Here is a 22,145-nt window from a genome sequence, read left to right on the forward strand (position 1 = left end):
GTGCCGCGCCTCAGCGCAATGAACAAAGTCATGTTTGCAGTCATGTTGTCATGTTTGCAGTCATGTTGTTTCATACACCTTTATAAGGTGGAATTAAAGCACTTGTACGTCACTTTAAAGGTCCAGTTCAATATTTCCCAGCACGATAAACTTAAATAAGTTAAACATTTATACATATACTCGAAATGATTCGAAATAATTCGCTTTTAATCACATTGTTTAATGGTTGTTTATTTTCAAAACACCAATATGAACGTCTTCACGTTCTCTCATGTTTCGTCCTGGAATTACAAGAGGCTCGTATTTGTTAACCTAATACAAGAGAACTGTTCAGTTAGACAGGTATTTGTTGTGAAACGAAGTAGTTACAATTTCAAGCATTTAAAGTAGCCTATTCAAACCTGAAACACAAAGCAACATTAAAATTCGTCATAAATGTTCATTAAAAGGCTTAGAATTCGCTTCAGATGCCGTTTACTGATTGTGATTCCCTGCTGTGCAAGGGAAGCTACAATGTCCTCATGATTCCCTGCTGTGCAAGGGAAGCTACAATGTCCTCATGACGCATAAGCAAATAAGACCTAATAAACGTATCTCTGTTCATTGTGGCATAAATCTAAACAATCAAAGTATATACAGTTTCAGGGAACTGTTACTGCCTCTCTCCTTGTATCTGCAATGTATGCACTTAGGCCAGTAGGGTTTGCAAATGAATGAATGAAAACGTGCGCACGATTAAAACAAAACGTGCGCACGAATTGTTAATCGTGCGCACGAATTAATAAATCGTGAGCACGAGTTTAATTAAAACGTGCGCACGATTAAAACAAAACGTGAGCAAGAATTACAGAAAACGTGCGCTCGAATGGTAAAACGTTCCCTCGTTTAATTTTTATTTTTTACCCATGTCCCCTCCCGGGCTCCGTAGCACAGTCTTCACGCTGAGCAGCGAGACAATGTAAATAAGAAAGCGAAACTTAGATCATAGAGCCTGGAGCGGGGATGAGGAGCTGAAACTCGGAACAAAGTTATTTATTTAGAGGTAAACTGTTTATTTCCATTGGTCCCATTACTTAGTAAGTAGCCTATGGGCTAAACTCTTTCTAGCACTTTAGTTTAAAATAATTTGCAAAGACCGCTTTCTATTTGTTTAAACTTTATGCTACTGAAAACAAGAAAACATTGTCTTTCGTTTCTGTAAGATGCTGCGAATATAGCATGTTGTAAGAATTTATAGTGTTGCATATTTTAAAAGGTTCAATCAATAGTTAATCTATAAAACTTAATAAATCTGAACTGAGATATAGCCTAGTTGAAAATAGCTTAACATTTTAAACAACTTTAAAGGTATGGGAACAGGAAGTTTTTGACAGTGACGTGAGCAAGTTACGTGGCCACATTATGGTCTATAAACAACACATTAAGCAAATTGACATTAAATCAACATTCTCCCACAGATAAAATAACTTGGGTAAGTCTACATTCATCTCCAACGACTGAATATATTAGACGATGATTTACATGACTTTACATGGCATGGCATAAGTAAAATCTATCTTATAGGCAAAATTCTCTTAAAATTCTATTAATTTGACGTATTATTTTTTTATTATTTATTTTCAGTTGATTAGTTGACGGACAACTGCACCACGAGCGCGGCAGGCTACAGCTTTATTTAAATGGATTCGCAAAACAGGTAAGTTTATTAAGTTACAAACAGGCTCCCTTTGTAGAAGAGTGATGTGTCTTGCCACCACACCTCACTCTCATTCTTTTAACAGAAAGTGCGGTAGGCCTACATATCAGAATAGGTAACCATCATAAATTGATCTTCGTTATTATTATTATTTATTAATTTAAAAATCAATATATCGAAAATAATAGTTTATTAGTAAAAAAAAAAAAAACATACAACTGCCACATCTTCATGTGCAACCCTAGTTATTTTATGTTATAAGGCTCTGAAGTTAGTCAAATGTTTTTGTTTTGCGCTTTTTACAACAGCTGTTGTTATAAAGCAGCTTTACATATCCAAGCTCCAGTGAGCGATCCAGTCGCAAGGAAAAACTCCCTAGAGCACAAAGAAAAAACCTTGAGATGAAGCAAGACTGAAAAGGGGGACCTATCGTCTTCTGGTCAGCAACGGACATAACATAACAGCTACATAGCAGGGGGGCATCGGTGGGTGTTGGGAGGTGCCATAGTAGCTGAGACACCAGAAGGAGAGAGAAGATTACTAGGCATGTTTAAATACAGAGAGGTGTAATTGACTGTAATGTGATGTACTCTAGCAGGTCTAGCTATGGCATCACAGCTAAAAGGGTACAGGCAGAAGGGAACATGGGCAGGAGGCCTCCCTGGTACTCTGCCTCTCTCAGTCAACAAACTTGAGTGACAAAAAAATTGGTGAAATGACAGCATCATAATACTCCAGTTTACCATAACTCTCAATGCCCATGAACCCCCAGATCAATACCTTTACCTAAGAAAAGAAGTATTTAATAAAGTGCCTGACCATACAAGTGGGTTTTCAGCCTAGCTTCAAATATTGAGACCGTGTCTGATTCTCGAACATTACATTGACAGGGAGGTTATTTCCATATTGTGAGCGCTTTAATAGGAAAACAATCTGCCCCCAGTGGTAGTTTTTCTTATTCTGGGTGGTAATAAAGAGCTGCACCTTTTTATCTAAGCAGATGTGGTGAGTCATAGTGCACTAGGAGTTTGCTGAGGGCAAGACCATTCAGTGCTTTGTAAGTCATTATTTTATAATCAAAAGTCAGTATGTTCCTAATCTTTGCAATGTTCCTGAGGCAGATAAGTTTTTTGAGAAAGTGTGTGTGCAATGAATCTAGCAAGCAGGTTGAAGAGTTACAGTGTAGGATCAGAGATGTTAATTGGATAAGCACTTAAAGAGGTGTAAATGATTCTAGTGCCATTATTGGAATGGTTGTTTTGGATTCATTATAACTGCCAGATGCCACCAAAGCACTATGAATGGTATCTCTAATTTGTGCAATTTTCCAAGTACCTGTCGCTGCAGAAGCAAAAGTCCAGGGGGTGGAGCTGGATCTAGATCCAACTCCTCCCACCGTCCATAGTTTCTTTTGGTCGATACAGGGGCAGAGCTGGATCTGTCCATATCTTCTTTCATTGGTTTAAATTCATCACATTTCAATTGGTCGTTAAGCTAAAACATGCTGCTTACATTTTCTGACCAGGAAATATAAATCCAATAAATTCACCCTTAAGACTTTTACCGGTTAAATATCAAAATGTTCTTTAAATGTTATTTAAATAACACAATACACGTTTACAAGGAAACGTAAAAGTGGACAGGAATAATGATACAACATGGTGCACTGCACAACTGAAAGCGTCTGTCCTTTTTTCAAAAACGTGATATGCATCTATAGATGGATGGAAAAATATAAATAGCATTATATTAGTTGTTGTGAAGTTTTTTAGTGAAATGAAGGATAATGGCCGTTACATGCACACACTACTGAATAACAATCCCCCTCGATGTGTACATGCGATACCGAACAGCACAACCATTACAAATTATAAGTAACTACAGCAAACACTAATTAATTCAACAGTATATGTCCAATATGAAGAACACAACATACATAAGTATTTAATACATCTGTATTCTGTTTAGCTAACCGCTCGTCTTCTAACATCAGTTTTTACCATCACTTACTTAGACACCTAGATTAGATAAATCGAACAGTGGTTGTTCGTGCAAACAGAAACAGTCAGATTTAGGAAACTAGTTACTAGCATTAGCAAGAGGAAAATTGGTTTATTATGAACTTACTTTCACATTCCTGATTGTTCACAAATGAACGGCAACTGAGTAAATAAGAATATCAATGTAGGACAGCAACTATAGGACAGTAGTGGGACCTGCTATGTTGTATGGACTGGAGACAGTGGCACTGACAAAGAGACAGGTGAGGGAGATGGAGGTGTCTGAGATGAAGATATTGTGATTCTCATTTGGAGCGACGAGGAAGGATAGGATTAGAAATGAGTTTATTAGAGGATCAGCACATGTAGCATGTTTTGGAGATAAAGTTAGAGAAGCGAGATTGAGATGGTTTGGACATGTACAGAGGAGGGAGGAGAGGTATATTGGTAGTAGGGTCTTGAGGATGGAACTTCCAGGCAAGAGGAGGAGAGGTAGACCTATGAGGAGGTTTATGGATGCAGTGGTAGAGGATATGAGAGTGGCTGGTGTGTCAGTGGAGGACACTCAGGACAGGGCCAGATGGAGGAGTTTGATCCGCTGTGGCAACCCCTAAACAGGAATAGCCGAAAGAAGAAGAAGAATGTAGGACGGCAACAGTGATTTGAATGGCTGATCTGATACAACTCCTCCTGCGTAGTGACATTACTTCAGACCAATGAAAACACCACGGTGGGAGGAGTTGGATCTAGATCCAGCTCCACCCCCTGGACTTTTGCTTCTGCAGTGAGGGGTATCTCCAATTTTCTCATAATACTTCATGAACTCATTACAGCTATGTCACTGTAATTTGAACTTTGTTGTTGGAGTCATACTTAGTTGTGCAATTGTAGTAAATAAATATATTTGATAGTTTGTCTTGGGGTAGAGAGAGAAAATGTTCAGGCAGTTATAAGTGTCTTTCTGTATTTAAAGACTATTTAAATTGTATTTTAAAACAGTTTAGACAGAAAGAATAAAAAGAAAAGGAAAAGATGTAAGGCATAATGTCCATTTTGGTGTAGGCAATCCGGTAAGGCAGGAGGTGGCTGGCCCAGGATGGATCTCTGGAAAGGCTCGTCTCTCCTCATCTCAGTGTTCCTCGAGTAGGCAGCAGCCATGTGGAGAAAATAAAACAGGGAAAATTTGCTCTATATGAGTTCATATACTGGACAGATGAGATTATAAACATTTCTGAAGTGTGGCAGCAACTCCGGCATTAAGTTAAATTATTACAGCCTAGCTAAAAAGGCAGAACCAGAAGGTAACATAGACTTGGGAGCATTCTGAGACACTGGCATCCATCCACTGCACTGTCAACAAACTTGAGTGACCTCGAGCAATGACAGCATGACAGCACCAGCGCCCCAGTCTACCATAAAACCCTTCGTCTATGAACCCCTGGATAACTGGGAGCCAATACAGGGCTGATAGGACTGGTCTGATATGATGAAATTTTCTAGTTCTAGTCTGAACTCTGGCTGCGGCATTTTGAACTATTTGAAGTTTATTTAGATTCCTATTTGAGCATCCTGACAGTAATGCGCTACAGTAGTCCAATCTGAAGCTAACAAAGGCGTGCACCAATTTTTCTGCATCATCCTGTGATAATGCATTTCTTAACTTGGCAATGTTGTGGAGATGTAGAAAAGTTATCCTAGTAGTATTATCTATGTATTTATCAAATGATAAAGGTCAGAGTCGAGTATGACGCCTAGGTTTTTGGCTACTGTGCCAGGTGTAATGGGGCAGTCTGTGAGATTAAGCATTAGATCTGGAATTTTCTGTCTTGCGGCGTTAGGGCCCAGAAGGAGAACTTCTGTTTTGTCCTCATTAAGTTGGAGGAAGTTTAGAGACATCCAGCATTTAATATCTCTTACACTGGCCTCAATTTTTCCTAAACTGAGTTTGTCATCAGGTTTGGCTGATATGTAAAGTTGAGTGTCATCTGCATAGCAGTGAAAATTGACACCATGTTTGTTTATAACTGTGCCCAATGGTTGCATATATAATGTATAATATAAAAATAGTTTGCAGCTAAATGATTGATTCTAAGCATTCAGTCATGTGATCCAGTTCTCAATTGTGTACGCAATTGGCTTGATAATGTACTGTGTGTTCTTTAAATCACATTTGATTGGTTTCTACTTAGCATCTAATTAGCAGGGAACAGTGTCAATGTGGTGAACCTTGGGTGAAGTCTCAAAGTTGTCAGAAGTGTGTAATCACTGTTAGAAACTTCTAAAACCCAACTTTACCAGCAATAACCAGCTCCTAATATGTCACATAGCTGTTTTATCTATTTCACTAAATAAGCAAATGATTACATTGAATTTTAAAGCATTTTCCCCAGAAAAGCTGTTCAGTTAAATCATATTTCTGGGATTCCTTGTGTGAACAACTCCGATTAGCTCATGCCACGGCATCATGAACGGACTATAACCTGAGCTCTGTCCTAGCTGTGTTCAAACAATATGTGCAGCACTGACATGTAGTTTTGTGTTTTCAGTTTCAGTTTTACTTAGTTTGTAAACTTTTAGTGAAATGTGAGATTCTAGACACAAAAAGTACATTGTTCTCAAAAAGAAGGGATAAGTATGCAACAAAAGAAAACAACATAATTCTAAAATGCATAATTTTGTAAAGAAATTGATTGTTTTGTAACTGTAACTAAAGAGACAAGCTGCTGCGAATAAAAAATGTAATATAATGATAAATGAATGTTTTTTAAGACATACTGACTACGATTTGTTTTAAAACCTAATGCTGAGTATCTAGATGCATTGTATGCTTTGATTCCAAAATGAGAGAATAAAGATTTGAAGAATTCAGAAATAATAGTTTTTTTGCACTATAATTTATTCTCATCTTAAATATTGTGATTTGGTGTTATAGGATGCATCCAGTCTCTTGAACATTTAACAACGTGTATGGAAATAATGTCTTGATTTATTGCTCTTTTTTGGCACAGAGAACAAATAAAGCAACTCCTAGAGGAATACATCTCAGACACCTTTAGGGACATTGAAACAGTGAGGAACTTTTGTGACAGAGAGCCAAAATGGACTCTTCAGAGGGAGTCCGAGCTAGAAATGATGAGAGACATCAAAGACCGTGAAGACCAAATCTCTCTGAAGTTTGACCATGTACAGAAGGCAGAGAACAAAGCCGAGGCTTTTGGGGAGTTTCTGTGGAGTGGTATGACCCAGATGACTGCAGACTCCAGGAGAGAAGACCTGAAGAAAGAGCTGGGATCAGTCCTGAATGAAACCCTGCAGGGACTGGAGAAACTCCAACACTTCTTGGATGCAGTGGAGAGGCTAGCAGTCACCTCACTGTTTGTGTTTATGAGTGAAAACATTCTACCAAGAGGGGTGAGTGCTGCAGCTGTCCGATCACTGATCTCCACAACCAGAGTTGTGTCTCCACTCCTCATCCACTTCAAGAGAGATTCAGGAGCTTTCTTCATGCCCAGCCTCTTCAATGTGGAGGTCTTGGCCTTTCAACTGGACAAGTACATTCGCACTACACAACAGCTGTGTGAGAGAATGGAGAAGAAGTAAGATCTCAGTTCTTTTATTATGTGATATACAGTATTGGGGTGTTAACTATTATGAACAGTTGTGTGTCTCTTGCCTAAATAGTAATTAATACTAATTGCTAGCGAATAAGTTTTGATGCATGGATTGCATTAGGGATATAGTAAACCCTAAACTCCCAGTGATTTTCCAGAACTGTTTTCTTCTCTGCAGATCAAAGTGTGTGTTGATTTCTGGAGGTATGCATAAGTAAGTATTATACAGGCATATATTTCTTTGTGCATAATAAAAATCAACAGTATAGGTTTAACATATTCAGTTTAACATATTTGTCTTTATGGATGTTTTTTTCTTCCTAGATCACTATACACTAATAAAAAGTAATATTCTTATTAATGGCAAACTCTAGCAACCAAACATAAATTTTTCTTTGCTTATATCTGAACATTGAAATGATGTATATTGCATTACATATTACTTTGCAGCTGGGGAAATTCCAAACCTTCACTGGAGTTTATTTTGAACATAAATGAGGAGTCAGTGTGTAACTTGTATGTCCACTTAAAACGGCTAATCAGTATCAGGTAAAATGATGTCTTCTCGTATATGATCATTTTTTACCTTTTGAGCATTTGTGGTACAGTGATGATTGTTTTTACCTCCTTTTCAGGATGGATGAGTCATTCAGGTTGACGTTCCTCTTTGGTGGCGAAGCCCTTCGCTTCATTGGCTTATTCAGTCAGTGTGGCCCCAGAATGCATCAGTTCCTGTCTGATTTGGAGGAGGCTGCAGTTCAGCTGGATAAGATGAAGCTTGGGTCCAGCATCTCCACTGTGGCTGGAAGTTCAGTTGGCATCGCAGGAGGTGTCTTGTCCATCGTTGGCTTGGCTCTGGCCCCTGTCACTGCAGGAGTGTCCCTGGCCCTCACACTGACAGGGGTTGGACTGGGGGTCACGAGTGGGGTTAATAGTTTAGTCACAGGCGTTACTGAAATAGCAGTAAACAGACATCATGGCCAGAATGCCAATGACATCTTTATCAGGTTTATGAAGGATGTGGAGAAGGTTCTAGATTGTATGGAGCAAGTTGCCAACAGTGAGGGTCCTGTATCAAGCACTCACGAGATTAATATGGCCATTGGAGCAGTGAAATTCTTAGCAAAGGCTGGAGCAGTAGCCAAAGGTATCGATGTCATTGTAGATGGGGCATCAGCCATGAAGGTACTTGGGAATGAGGAAGTGGTTATGACTGCAGTCAATTTAGGGCTTCAGGAGGCTAAAACAGCTCGGAACATCCCCAGTCTCGCTGCTGACCTGCCTGACATCGGGCAGCTGGCCAAGGGCACTCCACTGGCCCTGTCAAAGTCAGCCAGGGCTGGTTTCATTGGACTCAATGCCTTATTCATTGGTGTCGATGCCCTGTTTATCTGTAAAGAAAGCATTAGCCTGGCCAAAGGCAAGAAAAGTGAAACCTCTCAGCTCATCCGCTCTAGATCAGCTCTGTGGCGATCAGAAGTGGAGGCATGGGAGAAGATCTATAAGTGTCTTTGTAAAGGAATTTGGAAATTCTACAAAAGTCAAAAAACTCTAGAGCAGCCCTTTCACACGTAATCAGTTCTCAACCCAAAATTATTACTAAGCAGGGAACAGAGTTCTAGTCAGAGTAATCAATGACATAAGATTTAATTAACGATTAATGAATTAATCGTTCATTTCAAAGATTCAATTAAACTTAACATTGCTATTAGTCATCAGACAAAATTGTGAAAAACATTGTTTAATGTATGGCACTATCAGTAATGCTACCATTTTTGTTACCAAAGTTATATTATGATTCTGAAGTGATTGTTACTTTATTCACATTTATTTCTACTACATAGTGACATTTCAGAAGAACCAGAATATTCTAGGGCAGGCCTATCAGCACCTGAAACTGAATTTCAGCAAAACCAAGTTAGTGAACACCTCCAGAGCACCTGGTTCTTGCAGAGATCTTGCCATCTCTTTTGAGAACTCATTGTTCACTCAAACTGTGAATCAAAGAAATCATGACCACCTGTCATTCTAATATCATGTCACACAACTGACACTGTAATGCAAGTTTCTGTTCTTCAACATTCGGTTCAAACACCCTTCATTCTCCAGGGAGGCCACCCAGGTGCTTGTTCAGTCTCCTGTCATCTCCAGGAGTCACTACTGCAACTCCCTCCTGGTGTGTCTTCCTGATTCAGAACACCGCAGCATGGCTGATCATCAACACCCCTAAAAATGTCCCTATTCCTTTATTGGCTTCTTGTAGTTTGCTTGTATTCGGTTTAAAACTCTGATGGTTGCCTACAAGCCCAAAGATGTATGAGCTGTCCAAACAAAGATGTATGAGCTGTCCCTTACCATCTTCAAATATCATCTAAAAACTCAGCTCTTTGAAAAGCACCTTAATTAAACCTAATCTAGCATTTATACAGAAGAGTTTATATTTGCACTTATACTGTATCTGTCTCACTTAGAAATTGCTCTTGAATCATGTATTTTATAGCATTGTATTGTAGCCATTGTATATGTTCTAACAGAATCAGTTATAGATATTTTTGTACACAAAAAATAATGTATAATTGCCATCAAAACAAATAGTAAGATTCTGAGCTGAATGTTCATTTATTTGTTGTAATCTCTAGTACCAAACCACTGCATAATGTCTAGTGAAAGCTTACAATCATTGTAATTTGTCAGTGATAAACTAAGTTGCTCCTGTTCTAATATTTGAATTAAAAGAAAAAAAGCAATGCAGTCAGTTTCTAAAGACTGATCATTTTCACCCAATCCTGTAATAATTTAACTTTAAATTTCAAATTTAGTTTCTCTTCTGACAGAAGAGATACTGTAATTTGTTACTAATTAACAAATTTTCCATCCTTTAAAGGAAAATGATTGTAATTTAAATGACCATATTTTTTTCTGTGACTTCTTTGAAGGAGACTGTTAGGGCACATAATGATAGGGCAGAAGATACTGGATGCAATCGCAGGAACTCAAAGATTTAATTAAGACAATGAACAGCACTGAAACAATAACACTATTTACAATGGACGCAACACCAAACCAAGCCAAGGATATCAAACACACACAACTACTAGATAATACAAAGACACAGAGCAGGATGCTAACAGGGAAAATAGATATAGGGGAGAGAAACCAAACTAAAGCTAAACATTATATCCGACACCATGAGGGAAACACAATGAACACAGAGCTAACAGAGCTAAGGACCAAACTTACAACAAGCATACAAAATATACACAGGATTCTTAAGATGCACTGGATAGCATGAGTCATCGAATACACAGGGATTCACAATAAAATGAAACAAGACACAGCTGAAAATGATCATCAAAGGTGGGAAAACAGTACAGGTGCATGGCAGACGGAAGGAAAATCAAGGAAAACAAAAACAAAGGTGTAGCTAAGCTCATGACAACAAGACATATTTCTTGTGTACTTGTGTGGATGATACCTACCGTCTGGTGTCAGCATCTCCATTAATCTTTCCTTATGTCCTGTGTTGTAATCATTTTACCTTTCGTTTTTATCAAACTTCATAATCCCTTTTTCCCTTCTCCATTTTGAGTGTCTTCCTGGTTTTTTCCACTTCTCTCCTCTTCCTCTCTTCTTCCTTCATCCTCTGCTGTTTCTCCTCTCTCTCCCTGGCCAGCTCCAGCACCTCCTCACTCAGCAGCATTGATCCTCCATTAGCAGAAACCATCTTTTGGATCTTGGCTAGAAGGCTGGTCACCTGGTCTCTTGCCCTGCTAGTTTGCCCATAGAGAGCGTGGTAGCGCCCATCACACTTCTGCACCAGCTCCTGCAGCTCACCGTTCCCCTCCATCTCATCCCGCACACTGCAAACACGCAACTGTTTGGTGTCCTTCACAGTAAACAACACCAGCGTGTAGTTCCAGGCCTTTGGCCCAAACAGCTCCACATGTTCCTCTGCTACCCGGCGCTCTCGCTTAGAGAAGGAGAAGGACAGAGGGACAACCAGAAGAAGGCAGTGGACACCAGGGTAGCACAGTCTCATGCTACTGACCATCTCCTTCCTTAAGGCTGCAGGCGACGCTGAGGCACCACCCAGGTTGAACCACTCCCAGCCCGGGGTGTCCACCACCACCAGGCGCTCTCCTCCCACCAGGCCCTCTCGGCGGACACTTGTCCTGGTCCTCACCCCAACCTGGTCGAAGGCCACAGAGCCTAGGATGGCATTACCAGCTGCACTCTTTCCTGCTTCCTTCTCCCCAATCAGGACCATGTTGAGACTCGAGCCCGGGGATGGAAGTGGGGATCCTTCTATTTGGAAACATGTGGACACATTTTGCATCATCACGGATTAGTGCAGACAATTGAATTTTCCTTTTCTTTATTATTATTTATTATTTTCTTTCCAATATGCTTCAAACTAAATGTAGGAGCCTAAATGCAGTCTATTTAAGTTAAAATTATTTTACATTTAAAATGTTACAAGATCATTAACAAAATATTAATATAATATAAATATAAATATGATTTTTAATCATTATTTAAAAGTATTAAAAGGCATTTGATTTGCTCCATAAGAAGCAGGCCACATTAGGCCACGCCCTCTAGGGCAAAAAGTTTAAAAAAGGGAAGAAAAGAAGAACAAAGGAAGAGTTTGGAGCAAAATAGTTTTTTGACCTTGCTCTCTTTTTCTGTATATGAAACACTTTTGAATATTTGTGTTTTATGGATTCCTTTCAAGTATTAAGTATAAAGAAGTTGACTCGTGGAAGTGATAAGAGATGAGCGAGTTAGCTGAGCATCAAGCTAAAGCTTCAATTGGAAACTAGCTCTTCATGGATTGAATGGCAGATTGGTCTGGCTAGACAAAGAGACCTAAACCAGGATACTATATCATGGATTTTGTACAGTACAGAGCCAAAAGAGGAAAACAACTACTGTAAGTTGATTTCTGCTCCGGATTAGCCGTGCTACGGATAGCTAACTGAAGCTATAAAAAGGACGTCTTTCTGTTACATACTTAAGAATATGTTGGTGAAAGGTGGCTTTTGGCTAACCAAATGGTCAAGCAATAGCAGGAAGTTGCTTACCCTAATTCCTGAAGATGAGAGAGCAAAAGGATTTCAAGACCATGATTTGAATATGGACATTTTACCAATGGAGCATGCAATGGGAATACAGTGGTGTGCTGAGACAGATCAGTTAAATTCAAGATCAACATCAAAGATCATCCACACCAGGAGGGGCCTGCTTTCCTTTGACAGCTCCATATTTGATCCTCTGTGGTTGTCCTGCCTGCCACCAGAATTCTGCAACATTTATGCCAGCAGAAATACAACTGGGATGAAATCTTCCCAGATGATATTATTAAAGAATGGATAAAGTGGATTTCAGATTTAGAAAAGAAAGAAAATTAAGAAAATTCTTTCTGTATTAAGAAAGAAAATGTTGGTGCACTCAGCACTCGGATAGCACAGTTGTGAAAGTATCAGATTCAAAACTTTTGTTGCCAATAGAGTATAAGCCATTCTTGAGCACTCTCATGCTTCACAGTGGAGGTATATCAATACCAGCCTCAATCGAGCAGATCATGTCTCCTGAGGTCAGACTGTTGAGGAATTTTTGAAATGTGAAAGCTGGCTTTTTAGTTTCTTGATCTGCCATGAAGACCAGTGGCCAAAGAATCCAGATCCTAAAATGATAAATGTGGATGACCCAGAGGTCAAAAAGTTGTTCAATCACATATCATAAAGATGCAAGAGCTCAATGATCCATTGGACCAGTTGATGATGCTTTACTCATCCTGGACAAAGCTAAAGCATGCAGTTGCCCGGTTCTTGAAGTTGAAAGATTATAAAGGAACACGACTTACCTGTGATGATTTGACCAAAGCAGAACATCAAGGGGTAAAGAAAAATAGTTCACTTCATAAGCTGAATCCTGTACGACAAGATGGAATAATGAGAGTGGGTGATAGATTGAGCCGTTCAGCAATGCCAGACAACTCCAAGCAACAAGCCATCTTGCCAAAGGACTCACACATCACAATACTTGATCTTTATACATTCTTGATGTCGCAGTACATGCAGGTAGAAATCACATGCTGGCTCAATTGGGGCAGAGAGCCTGGATCCCTGGAGCAAATGGAGCCATTACGAGAATGTCGTCTAAGTGCATCGTCTGTAAGAAGCTGCATGGCACAGCCGGCAAGCAGCTCATGGCAGATCTACCAAAATGCAGGATTATGCCTGACGACCCTCCATTTACGAGAGTTGGCATCGACTACTTCAGCCCATTCCTGGTAAATAGGGTAAGAGGACATGTAAAAAGGTATGGTGCCGTCTTTATTTGTCTTGCTATTCGAGCAGTACACTTGGAAGTTGCGTCCTCACTTGACACTGATGCATGCCTGAATGCAGTTAGAAGGTTCATTGCAAAAAGAGGACAGGTCAGAGAGATGTACTCAGATAATGGCACAAACTTCAGAGCAGCTGAGAGCGAGACGAAGAAAATGATAAGGGAGTGGAACACTCATATGATGGAAAAACACTTGCAACAGAAAGGTGTTCAGTGGTACTTCAACCCTCCAACAGGTTCTCATCATGGAATCATTCTTCATGTTCTCATGTTTCTTATGTGAAGGGTCTGATGGTACTTATCAATACCCTAAGCATTAGATCAAAGCTAACATGGAATGGCTTGTTAGAAACAAGGTGTATGCTCCTGAGTGGCTTAACCCTCCTATCGTCCTTGGGGTCAATTTGACCCCATTCAATGTTTGTAATTCAAAAAATAGTAGTTGACTTTTTTTCTTTTACTTCATATTTCATGACATTTCCTAATTTGATGGGGACAAGTGATAAAGCATAAAATTTTCATGATAATTTTTTTTCAATGTGCTGAACACATATTGCACCCATCGGTGGTCCTCAGGGGTCAATTTGACCCCAAGCTGTTTTAACTTAGATTTGTATGAAACATTCAAGATAAATTCATTCTAATTGAAAGGTTTGGCCTGATGGTGGCGCTAGATGACAGGTCAACTCATTGATTTTCAAGGGGTTATTTATGTATTCAACAAATAAATAAAGTGCCTGTCCAGGGCCGGCGCCAGGACATATACAGTGGGGGGGGTCAGAAAATTTCGGGGTGGCAAATGTAAATTGTTGACCCGGGGGGGGCAATGTAAGTTGTTGACCGTGGGGGGGAGTGGTGGGGAACATAAGTTGTTGACCGAGGGGGGGGGGGGGAGGGGGGGTGGCGAACGTAAGTTGGTGACCGGGGGGGGGGGGGGGGGGAGTGGGGGAGGGGGCGCCTTGTAGTGATTGTTGTAAAATAAATGGGTCTTATTATTTACATTGAGGGGGCGGGACACATCGCCTGAGGGGGCAACGCCCCCTTTTGCAAACCCCCCCCAGCCCCCGTGGCGCCGGCCCTGTGCCTGTCCCAAAAATGTGGTCAACAATATTCTGTAAATCATTTTCTGGAGTCAGATATCCCTGGGGTCAGATTGACCCCAAGGGCGAATCGTGTAATTATGTTTGAGGAAAATAGGACAGTGCCCTGACTTACATCCAATTAAAAATATATATGCAATGATTGAAGGCTACTGTCCATAATCTCTCCCAACATGAACAGTTATGTGAGGAGTGGGTGAAGATTTCCCAATCTTCTTTCCATCAGAAAACTAAATCAAACTCAAAGCTCTTTCTTATCACCTTCTTTGGCTTCCTTTGTTACTCAGAATTCTCCTCTACTTCAAAAATATTTGACACCCCTATCTCTCAGACATAATTATACTCAACCATAACATTTTCACCATCAAGCACAGCAAAACTGCTCAGCCAGAAAATACCACTCCGTGTTACTTCTTCTGAGTCGGCTCCTCTCTCGGTCCATTTAAACCCATGAGACACCAATGCCAGTTCAGAACTGCTCAAAATGCCCAGCCAACTGATTCCCTCTTCATCTCCAAAACAGCTCCATTATGTGACACTGGTTTAACAACATCTTCACCAAGTGCTGTATCTGAGTGGCTACCAACCTGACCAGTTCTCTGGTCATTATTTCAGGATCAGTGCAGTGTTTTCTGCATCAAGACAAGGCATTAATTCCAGGTCATATCATCCAACTCCTTAGACATTGATCCTCTCATGTATACCACAGTTACATCAACCCAGAAAAGCCCACCAGCAGATGTATTAGACATAACCTGCAGCATAACCTCAGCCTGCCACCAGAGGTTGCAATCACAGAATAATAATAATAATAATAACAATACATTTTATTTCATGATGGCGCCTTTCATGGCACTCAAGGACACTTTACAACAGTTAATAAATTAAAATCAGACAAACAGATCTACTCAAATACTTTCAGCCAGATAAAATATAAGACATACAGGGAGAAGTGAAAATGAAGAGTCAGAGTTATGCTAATGTGAATAGGTGGGTTTTAAAGTACTAGTGTTTTCTGTTAACGCTAATTAGAATCATTTTTTAAGCCTGCTTCCTCCACCACAACCTTGCAAAGTATTGCCATCTCGTTACAAGTGACTACTGAGCGTATTCTTAGTGACTTTCTGATTGTCCTCCTTGTGTTTAATATCGTTCTGGTTTCTGTCTTTTGCCTCTGCCCAGCCCTCTGTCACTTCTGCCTGGCCTTGAAGGATTGCATTCGCCTGATCCGGCCGTCAGAGGTGTCAATTCCAGGTTCAGAAAGTAAAAGTCCTCACCAGGATTTTGCTCAAGCTTGCTAGATTTTCAAATTAGTGCTATCCAGGTACAACTAGTGGAATCAACACAATCCAGGAAGCCTGGATTCCATACATTGCATGCATAATTTATTTAAAGTTTGTGGACAACAGTATCATGTATTATCTTGTTTAGTTTATAAAGTGTCCTTTAATTTGGAACTATCTAATAATAAACATAAGTACAGAAAATGTTGTATTTTGTTTATTTATTTATTTGCAATTTACCATAATTCCACAAATGTTCTACGTCACTATACAGTGATTAACTGCCTTACAGTGGAATCAGTTTATAGTAATATTTTAGAGGATAGGATGGGCTTTGATTTGATAGCAAATGCCCCCCCCCCCCATGTCAAACTCGCTCCTACACCCTTGCTTCTTCCTTTTTAAATTGATTTGTTATTGTGTCTTTGAATCTCAATAAAAATTATGTCTGCCACTTTGGGATTTCTGATTAATAATTTTATTTTATCATATAAAATCCATATACAAATGTAATATTGGGTTCTAAATGTATTAGGACCACACCTAGCTTGTAAAAGTAAAAGTTTTCACATTGGCTCCTGTGATTCAAGAGAATGTCCACCAGAGGTCACCAACCTAAAAGTGCTAGAATGCACCATATCCATACCACCATACCTTCACAATAAAAATGCACATTTCCCATTGATCCTGATATTGAGTGGGTTTGTGTTTATTGTTCATTCTGTAGACCTGAACAATTTCGAAGATCGTTCAGCTTTACTCACTTTCAGTTTATTCTCATAGTTTCACAAATGTTTGGAATGATCAAAATTTTAAAAATGACTCCATATATTTAGTGAGTGTGAGTTTGAAAAAGACCATCAATAGTTTCTGGCACAAGATTGCAAAATATTTTACTTGCCATCTGTCTCTCGTTCCAGTCTTCCTCTGTGTTGTCTGGTCTCTTCAGGGTCATCACCTCTCATCTTCTCCTCATTCTCCTTTTTGAATGTCTTCCTGACTCTTTGCATGTTTTCTTCTCTCCTCCTCCTCTCTTCTTCCTTCATCCTCTGCTGTTTCTCCTCTCTCTCCCTGGCCAGCTCCAGCACCTCCTCACTCAGCAGCATTGATCCTCCATTAGCAGAAATCATCTTTTGGATCTTGGCTAGAAGGCTGGTCACCTGGTCTCTTGCCCTGCTAATTTGCCCATAGAGAGCGTGGTAGCGCCCACCACACTTCTGCACCAGCTCCTGCAGCTCACCGTTCCCCTCCATCTCATCCCGCACACTGCAAACACGCAACTGCTTGGTGTCCTTCACAGTAAACAACACCAGCGTGTAGTTCCAGGCCTTTGGCCCAAACAGCTCCACATGTTCCTCTGCTACCCGGCGCTCTCGCTTAGAGAAGGAGAAGGACAGAGGGACAACCAGAAGAAGGCAGTGAACACCAGGGTAGCACAGTCTCATGCTACTGACCATCTCCTTCCTTAAGGCTGCAGGCGACGCTGAGGCACCACCCAGGTTGAACCACTCCCAGCCCGGGGTGTCCACCACCACCAGGCGCTCTCCTCCCACCAGGCCCTCTCGGCGGACACTTGTCCTGGTCCTCACCCCAACCTGGTCGAAGGCCACAGTGCCTAGGATGGCATTACCAGCTGCACTCTTTCCTGCTTCCCTCTCCCCAATCAGGACCATGTTGAGACTCGAGCCCGGGGATGGAAGTGGGGATCCTTCTATTTGGATGAAGACTCAAGTCAGCGAAGAGAGGTGCAAAGGTTCATGGACTACATATAGAATATAGACTACAGTATATTGATAAAATAATAATGACTGATACTGATAAGATAGGCCAATCTGTCTTACATGAGTTACCTGAGCTACAGTACTTTGGGAATAGCACCTATTCAAAGATACATTATGAAATAAGTTCCCAAACCATTTTCTTAACTAACAGATTTCTTAACTACAGATTGTCTGGAAAATGTTCCTGGCAGACTACAGATCATTTGTCTTTACTAATGAGAATGATGGAGAGAGTGTAGGGGCCCTTAAGTACCTCTAAGCACATTATTTTAAAAGTATTTTCAGCATACATTTCATCATCTGTATTTTTGCAGAATTGTTCCAGGAGTCTTCACTCCAACTGACGCCCTTGACTTGAATACCTCCCTTGAATCTCACTGAGGTTAATAGCAATAATCTAGCTAATCTAGTTTGCCCAGATTCTCCTATAATATTCAGTGAAAAGCCACTGTCAACCAAGGCGTCATAAAAACAGACAGAAACAGAAGAATATTATCAGATTCTTTGCACAACCTAAGTAGGTAATAGTAATAACAGTCCTGGCTGAGGATAAGCTTCAGATTCAAATTTGGTTAGACAACTTTAAAACATTAAATGATATACTCAGAAATACCTTGGTCCACACACACACACACACACACACACACACACACACACACACACACACACACACACACAGTAGGTATGTTAGCCGCTTTTGTTTTATTACCCGTTTTGTTTATTATGTTGGCCTGGTCAGTTTCTGAAGTCCTCCCCCATTTGTATGTCAGTCAAAAGCAAAATTAAAATCAAAGAGAAAACATTTGCTCTTATGTCTTATCCCTGTTTCCCTATTTCTCTGTTGCGTGCTGACGTCTGGACTAACCCGTAACAGCGAAAGCCAAACTAATCACTCACTCAAGAGATAAGACACTCAACTATGAGCAGTACAATATTGTAGATATAAATGTGGATGAGATGTAGGAAAACATTGGCTGTGGTGTATCTTAAGGTTCAGTATAAATCCCAATAATACTTCATTTATAGTCTGTATCATGACATTGCATGTATGCATATGCTGAATCTAACCTTGACCGGACGATCCTCGTGTGTCTTGCATTGCCTTCTTCACTGCTCCAGCTCTGTCTGATGAAATGTTCAGGAGCCTGATCTAGTCCAACGGAAACACCCTCAGTAGTTTAATTCTTTATAGACTTAAAATGAGTTAAAAGTTAAAAGCCAAGCCTAATGTTAAACCCTATCTGCAGTATGCTCTTTAGGTGACAGAATAAGGAATGAGTATTGAAGGCAAGCCACAATCTTATCAGTTTTTATTCCTTGATAGCTGATAGTTATTGCTGCAAGTCTCATGAGTCTGTCACAATAAATCAAAGTACACATGAACAGGTTAATCGGACCATAGGAGGGTTGGGTATGATTACTTGCCAATATATAGTAATGTACGGTGGCCAAAAAAAACCCATTGTGCTGCAAAAGCAAAATGTGCTGCAAATACACAAAGAACATGTATTAATATGACATGATGACATATAACCTATTGTAGCGTCGCGGAGGTTTTGTTATTGTTGTTGTTCCGTGTGCGGTGGGTATAGTTAAGGAGGAGGCGGAGTATTCACGACTCCCATGATGCTCCGCGAGTCAGGATGTGTTGGTACTCGCCGTCTGTGTGTCTGGTGAGTGAGAAAGGGGGGTAGGCACGGCGAGAGTGTGTGTGAGCGCTGTGGTGCGTTCTCTGTTCGCTAAAAGAGCAAAACTGCACTGTTGGTTTCTGAATAAACTAACTAAAAATGAGCAACCCGCATCCGACCTCCTTCTTGACTTCGCCACATTGGTGTCAGAAGTGGGATAGGCGCATCTCTCCAGCCGGAGAGATCCAACGCGCCCTGGACGAAGTCGAGGAAGAGATCAAAACGGAAGAGCTCTGGAGGCAAGGCGGCATCCCCCGGGTGAAGAGGCCTCGCGAACCTGCCGGCGTGGCCCCCGAGATCCAGCACGACGGTCGGCGCGAAGAAGACGACGCTCCCGGGTTCACGCGCGACAGCGGCGACAACGGCGATGGCAACCGAGTCTGCTCTACTCCACCCCCAGCACGCCTCCCTCGTTTCAACGGCGATGTGCAGTGGGAGTGTTACGAGGCGCAACTCAACGCGGCGGCACGGCATTACTGATGGCCGGCGGATGAGACGGCACTACAGCTGAGCCTCGCCCTGGAGGGCAAAGCACTCCAAGTGCTGATTGATCTCCCGGCGTACCAACACGGCAACCTAGTCACGCTGAAGACAGCGCTCCACCGGCGATTCAGCCAGATACCACCCACCGAGCAGCAGCGGCTGGCGTTGAGAGCAAGGAAGCGACATCGCGGCGAAAGGTTGAGTGTGCTGGCAGTCGAGCTACAAACGCTAGCTCGCCAAGCATACCCGCAGTTTTCCGAAGACATGCTACACGAGCTGACGCTCGAGGCATTTATCAATGCCGTTACACCCGACCGGCTGCAACAACATTTGCGGTTGACGGCGCCGTTGACACTGGATGAGGCAGTCAGAGAAGCCGAACGCGTCGAGCCGATTCTCTCCATCTCACCTCCCCAAGCAGTGTGCCATGCAGCTGAGGTTGAAGAAGACAACGGGCAGAGGACAACGCGAGACGGCAGACTGGTGTGCTGGCGGTGTCGGATGCGTGGCTACCGAGCACGCGATTGCGTGGAGGTGCTGCCGGCGGGAAACGGCGACGGGGCCAGTCAGTGAGGGGAGACCGGGTCCCGAAAAAGGCTACCCTCGATGTCGAGTTTGTGGCTGGCCGGTTGGGGAAGTGTGACGGCGTGTGGCTCCGATGTGAGGTGGGTGGGCACACACTCTCTGCGCTAATCGATACTGGTTCCACTGTGTCCATTATTAGGCCCGGTGGCGAAAGCATTAGTGTCACAGTGGTCCCTTATAAAAGAGCAGGGCGGCGTCCTCTACCGCCGGTGGGAGAGTCCGACACCGGGAACATCAGTGCTACAGCTGGTGGTGCCGAGAGAGCTGCAGCAGGCGGTGTTCGACTCCGTGCACGGCCAAGCTGGCGTAGGGCACTTCGGCGTCACGAAGACTCTGGGCAAGTTACGGCAGGCGTTCTATTGGCCCGGCTGCCATCGGGACGTGGAGCTACTCGTGCGCTGTTGTCCCGCCTGCGCTGCGAAGAAGGGGCCGCCGGAATGTTCCCGCGCCCCGTTGCAGTCACTGCGATCTGGTATGCCCATGGAGAGAGTGGGCGTGGACGTGCTGGGGCCGTTTCCCGCTACGGAGCGCGGGAACAGATACATTTTGGTGGCGGTCGACTACTTCACAAAGTGGCCCGAGGCGTATGCGGTTCCCGACCAGAGCGCCGTCACCACAGCCCGCTGCCTGGTCGACCAGTTCTTCAGCCGGTTCGGGGCACCAGAAGAGCTGCACAGCGACCAGGGGCGGAACTTTGAGGCCGACGTCATGCACGAGGTCTGCCGGCTGCTGGGCATCCAGAAGACACGCACGACTCCCCTTCACCCACAGAGTGACGGCTTAGTGGAGCGTTTCAATCGGACGCTGGCAACGCAGTTGGCGATGGCGGTGGAGGCTGATCAGAGCGACTGGGACCTGCAGCTGCCGCTGGTGCTCTGGGCGTGTCGGACGGCGGTGCAGGAGTCCAGTGGGTTTACGCCGGCACACCTCATGCTCGGGCGGGAGCTCTGGACTCCGGCACAGCTGGTGTTCGGGACGGCACCGGACGAACGACCTGAACACGACGCGCCGGGCTACATCGTCGAGCTTCAGCGGCGGATGGCAGTCGCTCATCACGCAGCCAGGGAGAACCAGGCTGGGGCCAGCGTCCGGCAGAAGCGGGCATATGACGCACGCGCTAGGGGGGAGCCACTCGCTGCGGGATCAGTGGCGTGGCTCTTTAACCCCAAGCGCAAGAAGGGGAAGAGCTCGAAGCTCCAGAGCGACTGGGAGGGGCCTTTTCTGATTGTTCAGCGGCTCAGTGATGTGTACCGGGTCCGCACGGGACGACGCTTTGTGGTGGTCCACAGGGACCGTTTGGCGCCGGCGGCGTCTTTGCCCGAGGACTTGCGGGGCACGGGTGGGAGATCTCCACGTTCGGGGGGTAGGACTGAGTGAGCGGGCCGCGACGGCACAGGGTCAAACCGCGCCGCTTTAATGACTTTGTTCCATAATTGTGTTCAATGACTGTGGTTTAACCGGGGCGGTTGACGCTCGGGGAGGGGGTAATGTAGCGTTGCGGAGGTTTTGTTATTGTTGTTGTTCCGTGTGGGGTGGGTATAGTTAAGGAGGAGGCGGAGTATTCACG

The 22,145-nt window shown here is 42.8% G+C and overlaps 3 protein-coding genes across 4 annotated transcripts; 1 reads left to right on the top strand and 2 right to left on the bottom strand.

Annotated features, from left to right (window-relative positions):
• The first annotated feature begins 968 nt into the window (after positions 1–968).
• Positions 969–10,058, top strand: LOC143484202 (uncharacterized). Of its 2 annotated transcripts, XM_076982842.1 has the most exons (7): positions 991–1,042; positions 1,348–1,471; positions 1,624–1,696; positions 6,705–7,292; positions 7,486–7,521; positions 7,758–7,856; positions 7,943–10,058. In XM_076982842.1, the coding sequence occupies exons 3-7, from the start codon at positions 1,680–1,682 to the stop codon at positions 8,880–8,882; spliced, it is 1,680 nt and encodes a 559-aa protein (XP_076838957.1). In that variant the 5' UTR covers positions 991–1,042; positions 1,348–1,471; positions 1,624–1,679; the 3' UTR covers positions 8,883–10,058. The 2 variants fall into 2 exon arrangements, with proteins under 2 accessions (XP_076838949.1, XP_076838957.1); XM_076982834.1 differs by lacking the exon at positions 1,348–1,471 and having other exon boundaries at positions 969–1,042.
• A 750-nt stretch (positions 10,059–10,808) lies between these two features.
• Positions 10,809–11,574, bottom strand: LOC143508730 (GTPase IMAP family member 4-like). Its single transcript, XM_076997375.1, has one exon. The coding sequence runs from the start codon at positions 11,572–11,574 to the stop codon at positions 10,858–10,860; it is 717 nt and encodes a 238-aa protein (XP_076853490.1). The 3' UTR covers positions 10,809–10,857.
• Positions 11,575–16,934: 5,360 nt separating this feature from the next.
• On the bottom strand, positions 16,935–17,714 carry LOC143484888 (GTPase IMAP family member 4-like). Its single transcript, XM_076983925.1, has one exon. It carries the CDS (start codon positions 17,712–17,714, stop codon positions 16,935–16,937), a length of 780 nt encoding a protein of 259 aa, XP_076840040.1.
• Between the last annotated feature and the right edge of the window lie 4,431 nt (positions 17,715–22,145).

The sequence above is a fragment of the Brachyhypopomus gauderio genome, chromosome 2 (genome assembly GCF_052324685.1).
Source record: "Brachyhypopomus gauderio isolate BG-103 chromosome 2, BGAUD_0.2, whole genome shotgun sequence".
Classification (NCBI taxonomy): Eukaryota; Metazoa; Chordata; class Actinopteri; order Gymnotiformes; family Hypopomidae; genus Brachyhypopomus; species Brachyhypopomus gauderio.